The following is a 12245-nucleotide window of genomic DNA, read 5'->3' on the forward strand; positions in this document are numbered from 1 at the left end:
AAAGGGATGAAAACATAGATGGGACTAAAGGGATGGGGACTAGGGATGAAACATAGATGGGACTAAAGGGATAAAACATAGATGGGACTAAAGGGATGAAACATAGATGGGACTAAAGGGATAAACATAGATGGGACTAGGCATAGATGGGACTAAAGGAGAAACATAGATAGATAAAACATAGATTACTAAAGGGACATAGATGGGACTAAAGGGAAAAAACATCTATGAAACATAGACGGACTAAAGGGATGAAAACATAGATGAGACTAAAGGGATGAAACATAGATGGGACTAAAGGGATGAAACATAGAAACTAAAGGATAACATATGGGACTAAAGGGATGAAACATCTAAGACTAAAGGGATGAAACATAGATGGGACTAAGGGATAAAACATAGATGGGACTAAAGGGATGGGACCTAAAGGGATGAAACATAGATGGGACTAGAGGGATAAAACATAGATGGGACTAAGGGATAAAACATATGGGACTAAAGGGATGAAAACATAGATGGGACTAAAGGGATGAAACATAGATGGGACTAAAGGGATAATAAACATCTAATTGGACTAAAGGGATAAAACCTATGAGACTAAAGGGATGAAAACATAGATGGGACTAAAGGGATGAAACATAGATGGGACTAAAGGGATAAAACATAGATGGGGACTAAAGGATAAAAACATAGATGAATAAACATAGATGGGACTAAAGGGATGAAACATAGATGGGACTAAAGGACTAAAGGGATGAAACATAGATGGGACTAAAGGGATAGAAACATAGATGGACTAAAGGGATGAAAACATAGATGGGACTAAAGGGATTAAAACATAGATGGGACTAAAGAGAAATAAACATCTATGGGACTAAAGGGATGAAAACATAGATTGGACTAAAGGGATGAAACATAGATGGGACTACAGGGATAAACATAGATGGGACTAAAGGGATGAAACATAGACGGGACTAAGGGAATGAAACATAGATGGGACTAAAGGGAATAAAACATAGATGGGACTAAAGGGATGAAACATAGATGGGACTAAAGGGATAAAAAAACATAGATGGGACTAATGGGGATGGGACTAAAGGGATAAACATAGATGAGACTAAAGGGATGAAACATAGATGGGACTAAAGGGATAAACATAGATGGGACTAAAGGGATGAAACATAGATGACGGGACTAAAGGGATGAAACATAGATGGGGACTAAAGGGATAAAACATAGATGGGACTAAAGGGATATAAACATAGATGGGACTAAAGGGATAAAACATAGATGGGACTAAAGGGATGAAACATAGATGGGAACTAAAGGGATGAAACATAGATGGGACTAAGGGATGAAACATAGACGGGACTAAAGGGATGAAACATAGATGGGACTAAAGGGATGGAAAACAGATGGGACTAAAGGGATAAAACATAGATGGGACTAAAGGGATAAACATAGAGGGACTAAAGGGATGAAAACATAGACAAAGGGATGAAACATAGATGGGACTGGGACTAAAGGGATAAAACATAGATGGGACTAAGGGATGAAAACATAGATGGGACTAAAGGGATGAAAACATAGATGGGACTAGGATGAAAAACATAGAGGGACTAAAGGGATGAAAATAGATGGGACTAGAGGGATAACATAGATGGGACTAAAGGGATGAAACATAGATGGGACTAAAGGGAAATAAAACATCTACGGGACTAAAGGGATGAAACATAGATGGGACTAAAGGGATAAAAACATAGATGGGACTAAAGGGATGAAACATAGATGGGACTAAGGGATAAACATAGATGGGACTAAAGGGAAATGAAACATCTATGACTAAAGGAGAAGGGATGAAGAAACATAGATGGGACTAAAGGGAGGAAACATAGATGGGACTAAAATAAAAACATTAGATGGGACTAAAGGGATGAAACATAGATGGGACTAAAGGGATGAAACATAGATGGGACTAAAGGGATAGAACTAAAGGGACATAGATGGGACATAAAACATAGATGGGACTAAAGGGATAAAACATAGATGGGACTAAAGGGATGAAAACATAGATGGGGACTAAAGGGATAAAAAACATAGATGGGACCTAAAGGGAATAAAACATATGGGACTAAAGGGATGAAACATAGATGGGACTAAAGGGAAGAAACATAGATGGGACTAAAGGGATGAAACATAGATGGGATAAAGGGATGAAACATATAAGATGGGACTAAAGGGATGAAACATAGATGGCCTAAGGGATGAAACATAGATGGGACTAGGGATGAAAACATAGATGGGAGAGGGACTAAAGGGATAAAACATCTATGGGACTAAAGGGATGAAACATAGAGGGACTAAAGGGATGAAAAACATAGATGGGACTAAAGATATGAAACATAGATGGACTAAGGGATGAAACATAGATGGGACTAAAGGGATGAAACATAGATGGGGACTAAAGGGATGAAAACATAGATGAGACTAAAGGGATGAAAATAGATGACTACAGGGAAAACTAGAGGGATGAAACATAGATGGGACTGAAACAAGTGGAAAAAAAGGGATGAAACATAGATGGGACTAAAGGGATAAAACATAGATGGGACTAAAGGGAGATAAAGGGAAACATAGATGGGACTAAAGGGATGAAACATAGATGGGACTAAAGGGATAAAATAGATGAGACTAAAGGGATAAAACATAGATGGGACTAAAGGGATGAAACATAGATGGGACTAAACGGATGAAACATAGATGGGACTAAAGGGATAAAACATAGATGAGACTAAAGGGATAAAACATAGATGGGACTAAAGGGATGAAACATAGATGGGACTAGAGGGATGAAACATAGATGGGTCTAAAGGAATAAAATATACATGGGACTAGAGGGATGAATCATCAATGGGACTAAAGGGATGAAACATAGATGGGACTAGAGGGATAAAACATAGATGGGACTAAAGGGATAAAACATAGATGGGACTAAAGGGATAAAAACATAGATGTGACTAAAGGGATGAAACATAGATGGGACTAAAGGGATGAAACATAGACGTGACTAGAGGGATAAAACATAGATGGAACTAAAGGGATGAAACATAGATGGGACTAAAGGGATAAAACATAGACGTGACTAGAGGGATAAAACATAGATGGGACTAAAGGGATGAAACATAGAGGGGACTAGAGGGATAAAACATAGACGGGACTAGAGGGATGAAACATAGATGAGACTAAAGGATTAAAACATCTATGGGACTAAAGGGATAAAACATTTATGGGGCTAAAGGGATGAAACATAGATGAGACTAAAGGGATGAAACATAGAGGGGACTAAAGGGATGAAACATAGACGGGACTAGAGGGATGAAACATAGATGGGACTAAAGGGATGAAACATAGATGAGACTAAAGGGATGAAACATAGATGGGACTAAAGGGATGAAACATAGATGGGACTAAAGGGATAAAACATAGATGGGACTAAAGGGATGAAACATAGATGGGACTAAAGGGATAAAACATAGCTGGGACTAAAGGGATAAAACATCTATGGGACTAGAGGGATGAAACATAGACGGGACTAGAGGGATAAAACATAGACGGGACTAAAGGGATGAAACATAGATGGGACTAAAGGGATAAAACATAGAGGGGACTAAAGGGATGAAACATAGACGGGACTAGAGGGATAAAACATAGATGGGACTAAAGGGATAAAACATCTATGGGACTAGAGGGATAAAACATAGACGTGACTAGAGGGATAAAACATAGATGAGACTAAAGGGATGAAACATAGAGGGGACTAAAGGGATGAAACATAGAGGGGACTAAAGGGATGAAACATAGATGGGACTAGAGGGATAAAACATAGATGGGACTAGAGGGATAAAACATAGATGAGACTAAAGGGATGAAACATAGACGGGACTAAAGGGATGAAACATAGAGGGGACTAAAGGGATGAAACATAGATGGGACTAGAGGGATAAAACATAGATGGGACTAGAGGGATAAAACATCTATGGGACTAGAGGGATGAAACATAAATGGGACTAAAGGGATAAAACATAGATGGGACTAAAGGGATGAAACATAGACGGGACTAGAGGGATGAAACATAGATGGGACTAGAGGGATGAAACATCTGTGGGACTAAAGGGATAAAACATAGACGGGACTAAAGGGATGAAACATAGATGGGACTAGAGGGATAAAACATAGATGGGACTAGAGGGATAAAACATAGATGGGACTAGAGGGATAAAACATAGATGAGACTAAAGGGATGAAACATAGATGGGACTAAAGGGATGAAACATAGAGGGGACTAAAGGGATGAAACATAGATGGGACTAAAGGGATGAAACATAGATGGGACTAGAGGGATAAAACATAGATGGGACTAGAGGGATAAAACATCTATGGGACTAGAGGGATGAAACATCTGTGGGACTAAAGGGATGAAACATAGAGGGGACTAAAGGGATGAAACATAGATAGGACTAAAGGGATGAAACATAGATGGGAATAGAGGGATAAAACATAGATGGGACTAGAGGGATAAAACATCTATGGGACTAGAGGGATGAAACATCTGTGGGACTAAAGGGATGAAACATAGATGGGACTAGAGGGATAAAACATAGATGGGACTAGAGGGATGAAACATAGATGGGACTAGAGGGATGAAACATAAATGGGACTAAAGGGATAAAACATAGATGAGACTAAAGGGATGAAACATATATGAGACTAAAGGGATAAAACATAGATGAGACTAAAGGGATAAAACATAGACGGGACTAAAGGGATAAAACATAGATGAGACTAAAGGGATGAAACATAGATGGAACTAAAGGGATGAAACATAAATGGGACTAGAGGGATAAAACATAGATGGGACTAAAGGGATAAAACATAGACGGGACTAGAGGGATAAAACATAGATGGAACTAAAGGGATGAAACATAAATGGGACTAGAGGGATAAAACATAGATGGGACTAAAGGGATAAAACATAGACGGGACTAGAGGGATGAGACATAGATGGGACTAGGGGGATGAAACATAAATGGGACTAGAGGAATGAAACATAAATGGGACTAAAGGGATGAAGCATACATGGGTCTAAAGGAATAAAAAATAGATGGGACTAAAGGGATGAAACATAGATGGGACTAGAGGGATAAAACATAGATGGGACTAAAGGGATAAATACCGGATAAGACATAGCTTATTGAAGTAAGTTACCATAAAGAGTTTTATTGTGCCAATTGCTAATCCTTTCAAGTTGATTTAATTCACCATATACTGTTCATACCTTTACGAACATAGCTTATATTTATTTTTATTCTTCGCACTCGGAAACCCAATGCATTTTTGTATCTTATCCAATCAGACAAATTCGAATGTCGCAGTAAATACACATAAACTTCTCACAGGTTTCTTGTCGTTTTTGACTTCATATCTCGTCAAACATATTTCCTTATACATACTTGGTAAGCTGTTCTGCTAGGAAGTGCTGTTCTGCTAGTAAGACCTCAATTCCCTTTACATGAACGTATTATGATTATTATACCTGTCTCGTTAGTTATAGAGGTTTGCTTTTTAGTTCTTATTAAAGTTAATAAACAAATAAATGAACAAAACATTCAAACACACAAAAGAACGAACAAACGAACAAACGGGACGACTGAACAAACGAACAAAAGAACGACTGAAGAGTACTAGTTCTGAATAATACTAGTATTATTCCCTAGCAAGTTATGCAAAGCAATTGACGAACACAAGTTGACCGCTGCGCTACTACTAGATCTGAGCAAGACTTTTGACAGCATACAACATGAGATTTTTAATACATGGAGTCCCACAGCGCTCTATATTAGGGCCGCCGTTATGTAACGTCTATATGAACGGCCAATCTCCAACGAGGATATAGACAGGACATGTAAGTAAACATTTGAATGACTTAATATCCGTTGCATCGTTGTGTTGTGCCAATCGACTCCTAATCAACCCTACCAAGATCAAGTTATGATCATTACAACTGTTAAAACGTACCGCTCTACCTTATCGACAATCATTTTTTATTCTTTCAATTATAATTAGCAAAACAATTATTTTTATTGTCTTCAACGTTTTGTTGTACTTTCTTATTCTATTGGAATATCGGAAAAACATAGTTAAATTACCTAAACTATGAGAAGATATTTTCATTATTTTCCGTTGTGCATTATTTTTATAGGAAAAATTGAGTACAATTCAGAATTTTATATGTACGAGTGATGTTTGAAAGTTTTCAAAATTGGAGGCGAGTTCTTTTAATAATAATAATGATAATAATAATAATAATCTTTATTTCACTCTAAAAAAAACATACATCCTAGATTACAATATAACTATAAGAATATATAACTAAAAAGAGTTTAAACAAAATACTATTACAGTAAAACCTATCTATACAATAAGATAATAAATGATAATATAAATAAAACTGTATTCCAAAAGAATAACTGTATGCACCTATACAAAACAATTATTAAATCTTTAATCATAAACCTAATCATAATGGTAGTCGTAATCATCATCATCATCATCATCATCATCATCATATCAAAGCTGAAATAGTTGACTAAAACCCATGAAAATGACCCCCAAAAATGTTTGCATAATTTCATGCAGCCCCTCATTTTTGGTTGAACAAAAAGGTATGGCCCCTTCCCATTTGTACCAGCCCACCCCTCCCTGTAATAAATGACCAGTCCCCTATTACTAAAACACCTATAGCATTTCACACTTGCTTTCTCAATTCTCTCCGCCATTGTTGTTTTTTTTTTACGCTATCGAAGTATAAAATAGATGGCTCTGATTGGTCAGTCATAACTACCGTGATTCGAGCTTTGTGTTTACCCCCCCCTCCCCCCCCTGGGTTGAAAAGAAACAGAATCAATACATACATAGTGCAGACCTCCTAAGCAACGCATTTGGAATTCCGTCCAGTAAATAGTCTAAAATGTAAGGTCAACAATTTTAGAACTCTCGAATTCTCAATTGAAACGAAAACACAGAATATATTTCCATTACAAAGCTAGCCGGACTATGGAACTGCAGTCCTTTTTTCTCTCATGAGCTAGTTTCAAAACATAACTTCAATAATAGCTTTAAAACATCTCAATAATGAATAGATGTGAAAATTGACCAGTGAAAAAGTTAAGATATGTCCACCGTTAACAATTATAACTATTATATTATCAATCTTAATTCTTGTCTGATCACTTCCCATTAAATGCTTATTATCTCAAAAACGAGCCCGGGACACCCAATTTCTCTTTCCAGATTTGGAAGCATTAAATTTCAATTCGGAAAATCGAAATTTTTAAAAAAGTTTATTTTCCCTCCAAAAAGTACGTAGGCAGTCAACCTAGTTTGAGTAAACAGTAATTGAGTAAGCTTCCTTTTTGGAAAATTATAGAATTTTTAATGGAGTTACAAAAAATTCTACGCGTTATTTTCTTGATGTTAAGAATGTTTGTTTGACAAATTTTTTTACAAATTAATTCGTGTAAATTACACTGGAACTTTTGCTATATCGATATTTAGTATTGGACTGAAAATTACGATGAAATACCTCAGAAGACATAATTGACATATTTTCCATATCCTTATTAGTGAATATAATGTTTAATAGTTTAATATGATAATAATAGTTTAATAATAAATTCACAAACATCTTACAATGGAAGAGGTAATACATGAACAAGTTACATAATCATAAATAGAAGTACAATAAGAATACAATAATAGTTTGAAAATCATCTTTAATATATGGCTAGTTTTTTATACCAGAGTGAAAACAATCATTCCGTGAAACACTAATTACTAAATAGTACAAAATAATGCTACTTAAGCAATAGAAAACAAAGGAATTTGCATGATATTGTGCTATTTAGTATTACTAAAGTTTCACGGTTATATTGTTTTCCCTCTATTGGGGATGGTTTATGTAGTATAGGAGAATCATTGAGGCAAAGTTTTCAAAAGGGCTATCTTCGCCTCTAAAATCTCTCCACATTTGTTCGTCCAAAAAGCTTTGCAGGTTACTGGGTCTTATACCCTTCCTGGTTTTTATTTTGGTTTTCAGACGGTTCCATGCCGATTCAATCTCTTGTGTGTGTACTCCCGTTATAAGGTCCGCAAAATTATCAGCATGAGTCACCACCCTGTGACATATAATGTTGGGCGCATACTGTCTTAAGTTGCAGTACACTGCACTGTCGTCAGTGTGCAGTTCACTATTAGGCATCAACACCGTTCGAATGATTGGCATCAAGGTTGCCCTATTCCTCTTCTCGACGACTTGGAAATATCCCCGGCAAGGCGATTTTTCAGTGGTTATTATACCAAAAACCCAAGTATCTTGCTGGCTTCGTCTTCCCCGCTGTGCCTATACATTATTAATAAAAATGGGCTTAGAAATATGTTTACAAATTGTGGGGAGGGGGGTAGGTGTTTACAGAAGACTTTCCGGAAAACCATTGCTTGCGTTAATGATAATTATTGTTAATAATAATAATAATAATAATAATAATAATAATAGTAATTTAATCACTTATTATGCGCGCATTACATTAATAATATATGTAACTATTTTTAAAACTATCTACAAATAAAATGAATAAGTATACATTAATATATACTGAAAATAAAATATGCCACCTCTAAAATATATATATATAGTTAGAGATAGACAGAGGATTTAAAAAGAAACCAAAAAAAAAATATCAAAATGCTGATTTGAAAAGGTGGGTTTTAAGATGGCACTTAAACAAACTAACGCCTTTAATGGCGCGAAGGTCCAGAGAACGGGTGCAAGGTTTCAAGGTTTTTTTATTTCACAGAATGAGAATGTTATACTTTACATATCTATTAAAAAAATTAACTGAGAGGAGCAGAAGAAAACAACCCAAAAGGATTAAGAGAATATTTATGCACCTTGAAACTATATGTAACCGGCGGCAAGGCGCTCAAATCACTAAACAGATTGCAAGTGTGTTGGCAAAAGAGTTTATTCACAACTTAGCTTAGTACATCACAAATCAGTACAAAACGAGAACGAGATTACAGCTCTCTGTCTTCTAACGACGCGAGTTCTTTGTCTTGACTCTGTGGTTCGACGCTCTTCCAAGTTCTCTTGCTATACTGATTAAATTGACTTAAAAAGCTCTATTTATGCTTGAGTCTGCATTCCTCATGTATTACAATAATCCACGCGCAATACGCCCAAGGCGCACTTGTTCCGTAAAACGTGGCTTATGCTAACATTACTCATGTAATCCCAGGAAATTAATTAACTACTTGTTTGCAGATTTCACTTGACATAGAGGAAGAACATTCCTTAGTATCCGGAATTATAATTAAACTAATTAAAACTAGGTTAAAGTCCGATTTACTATTGTTCCAAATAACGTTCTTTTGACTCTGTCACATATACAACACTTTCAAATAAAACTTACAAGGGGGAAAGTAGCAAACTAAAATAGATTCAATACGCATAAAAAGTTATATAAAATAAAGTGAAGTTTGAACTAAATTAAGGTAGGAAATAAAGTTACATTGAAGCAAAACCTAAATAGAATCAAAATTCTAAAGCAACAGATGATTTTTAAGCTTATTTTTAAAGACTTTATGCGTTGAACTGGTTTTTATATTATGTGGTAAATCATTCCAGCTTGTGACAGCTGCATACTTAACACCAAACTTACCATAATTCAGGTTTTCTGGAGGGACATATGCCGCCCCATTGTTTTCCTGGTCTTGCGTTTATATGGGGCAAGTAATAAACCTTTGCTAGATCTTAAGTTATAACTCCCCTTATCTTTTGTGTTTATAAGCTCAGAAATGTGATGTTACTTTATTGGGCCTTAATTTTTTATGTGAATGTTAAAAAGCTGTCGTTTAATTATTAAGCACCAAACATTCCCCTTGCCGCTTACCTTAGATTTGTGATTAAATTTACTTTCATCACACTTGCAAACGGTGTTTGGACCTCCAAACGGGTAAATTGGTCTCCTTACGAGATCCAGCGAGCACACACTTCTCAATGCCTTGAAAACCCGGCAAACTAAATGTGGAGTTACACCCAACATGACCGCTGTTCGTTTCTGTGATTCTTCAACCGACCAGAAGTATAGAAGCTTCGTTAGGATAGTCATTTTCTTGGAAACATCTCCCAAAAGCTATTAGTTCGTAGACTTATTTTCTTCTCACATAATCTACATTTCCTAGGGTGAAATTAATAGAGAAATGGATCGCATTTGGTTATTTTTTTCCTCTTTTTACTGTATCAAAATTATGAATACTTCATAAAATAGTTGAAAAATCAATGACAAAAATGATAGATTCTATATCGACAGATAGAATAGATACATTTAAGTAGCTCAAAAAGAGACCTTAAGTAAATAAAACATGACGAGGTCTTCTTCGTTGATGGAGAACGTCATTTTACTGAGCCTTAATAGTAGGATGATTTTACTCATATAGGCCAATCTTTCCGATGTAATTTTTTTTCTTTTTAGTATAAAAAATTTAATTATATCAATTAATTTTTACCTTTTATTTTATGGAATGCATGACTAAACAACGGAGGTCTAACATAACTTAAGGATTAAAAACCTACCTTAACTCGAAACTTGCGAAGTTAGAAGTTGAGTCATAAACTATGGTTAAGTCATATCCCAGAGCCTTGCAAAGCCTTGTGTAGTGGGCAGAAGGGTCTTAGAGTGTATTGTTCATGCTTGATACATATATCCCCGGTCTTTATATAGCTAAATGCCTCCGTTCTCGCTAACTAACTCTTACTTTTACTTGTCAAATTGATTGAGGTTGATTCAAGAACGTTGTTTCATTGAAAGTATATATATTATTTTCTAAGTTAAAGCCTGAAATGTTAAAAGCTCCCCATGCGATTATGAGCAGTACTGTATTGTTCATGCTTGATACATATATCCCCGGATATATCCCCGGTCTGTATATAGCTAAATGCCTCTGTTCTCGCTAACTAACTCTTACTTTTACTTGGCCGGCCGTGTATTTAGTGACTAACAGTCAAACTAAGACCAAAAAAACAATGGAATATGGTATTTCATATAGTATTTCTGACGTCGACTGAGAGGAGCTTTGGATGCTACGCGTGATGATTGACAAAAAAAAGACATACCTTGTGCTTACCTGTGTTACGTAATCGAAAAGGTTTTGCTGAATCGACAAAGTTTTTTTGCTGAATCGACAGAGTTTTACGCGTGATGATTGACAAAAGACATATGACACGTGCTTATTGTTACGTAATTGACCGAGTTTTTTGCTGAATTGACCGAGTTTTTTGCTGAATCGACAGAGTTTTTGGAATTGACCGAGTTTTTGTAATTGACCGAGTTTTTTGCTGAATTGACCGAGTTTTGGTGATTGACCGAGTTTTTCGTAATTGACAGAGTTTTTGGAATTGACCGAGTTTTGGTGATTGACTATTTTTTTAAGCATTGATTGACAAAACAAACAAACATATGGAACGTGATTGTGTAATGCAATGCACTGATAAGTGTTCACATTCAGGCGAAGTAACGCAATTGACAACAAATATTCAATTACATCGAAATGACAATTTTGAACCATTCCGCGCGCCATAGCCTGAGAACCTGAGAACCTGAGAACCCAACATGGTGCCCTGTCCTGACTGGTTTAGGTGGATATTGACCTTGTTAATAGAAATCTAGACTACGTAGAGGAGGACATGTCGGGTTCATGGGAGGTCTTACATAAGTATGAGTAATTACGTAGGCATTTCCGGTCAGCTTATCTACCTAGTTTGCACATTAGTACACGTACACGTACTGCGTCATCTAGGCATTCGTTTCAACTTTCATAGCATGTGTTCAAGATTATTTCAGCAAAGTTCCAGCTCGAATGAAAGAGTTTTAATTTTGGAACAATTTTCGTCCAAGTGGCCCTTTAAGCTCGCCTAGCCTTTTAGCGTTTATAGCACCAGCAATTTTCTTTACCCACCCACCTGCTCCATTAGCTTTCCTATAACCAGGGCAGTAGTGATTTATGTTGTATAGTTGGTATCTTTTGTATATCTCGTACAGTGTTGTCAATTATTGTTTTGTTAAGAAAGTAACTAGTGTAGATACATATATATGTAGTTTTGAATTATTCTTAATAAAGACTGCCTGAGA

At 36.1% G+C, this 12245-nt stretch overlaps 1 protein-coding gene across 1 annotated transcript; it reads right to left on the minus strand.

The window, feature by feature from the left end:
• Positions 1 to 7949: 7949 nt before the first annotated feature.
• Positions 7950 to 11200, minus strand: LOC148905532 (uncharacterized). Its single transcript, XM_089040647.1, has 3 exons — positions 10691 to 11200; positions 10008 to 10295; positions 7950 to 8458 (listed from the first exon to the last, which is right to left on the minus strand). Exons 2-3 carry the CDS (start codon positions 10224 to 10226, stop codon positions 8000 to 8002), a joined length of 678 nt encoding a protein of 225 aa, XP_088896773.1. The 5' UTR covers positions 10227 to 10295; positions 10691 to 11200; the 3' UTR covers positions 7950 to 7999.
• Positions 11201 to 12245: the final 1045 nt, after the last annotated feature.

The sequence above is a fragment of the Actinia tenebrosa genome, unplaced genomic scaffold, assembly GCF_029948245.1.
Source record: "Actinia tenebrosa isolate PJP-AT-01 unplaced genomic scaffold, QUT_ActTen_1.0 PGA_scaffold7__59_contigs__length_16204524, whole genome shotgun sequence".
Taxonomy (NCBI): Eukaryota; Metazoa; Cnidaria; class Anthozoa; order Actiniaria; family Actiniidae; genus Actinia; species Actinia tenebrosa.

Excerpts from the sequence above, each read along its gene's own strand:
- LOC148905532 (XM_089040647.1), bottom strand. The coding sequence starts at position 10,226 with ATGACTATCCTAACGAAGCTTCTATACTTCTGGTCGGTTGAAGAATCA. Across the intron at positions 8,459-10,007 it reads AATTTAATCACAAATCTAAG|GCACAGCGGGGAAGACGAAG; the intron begins GTAAGCGGCAAG and ends AATAATGTATAG.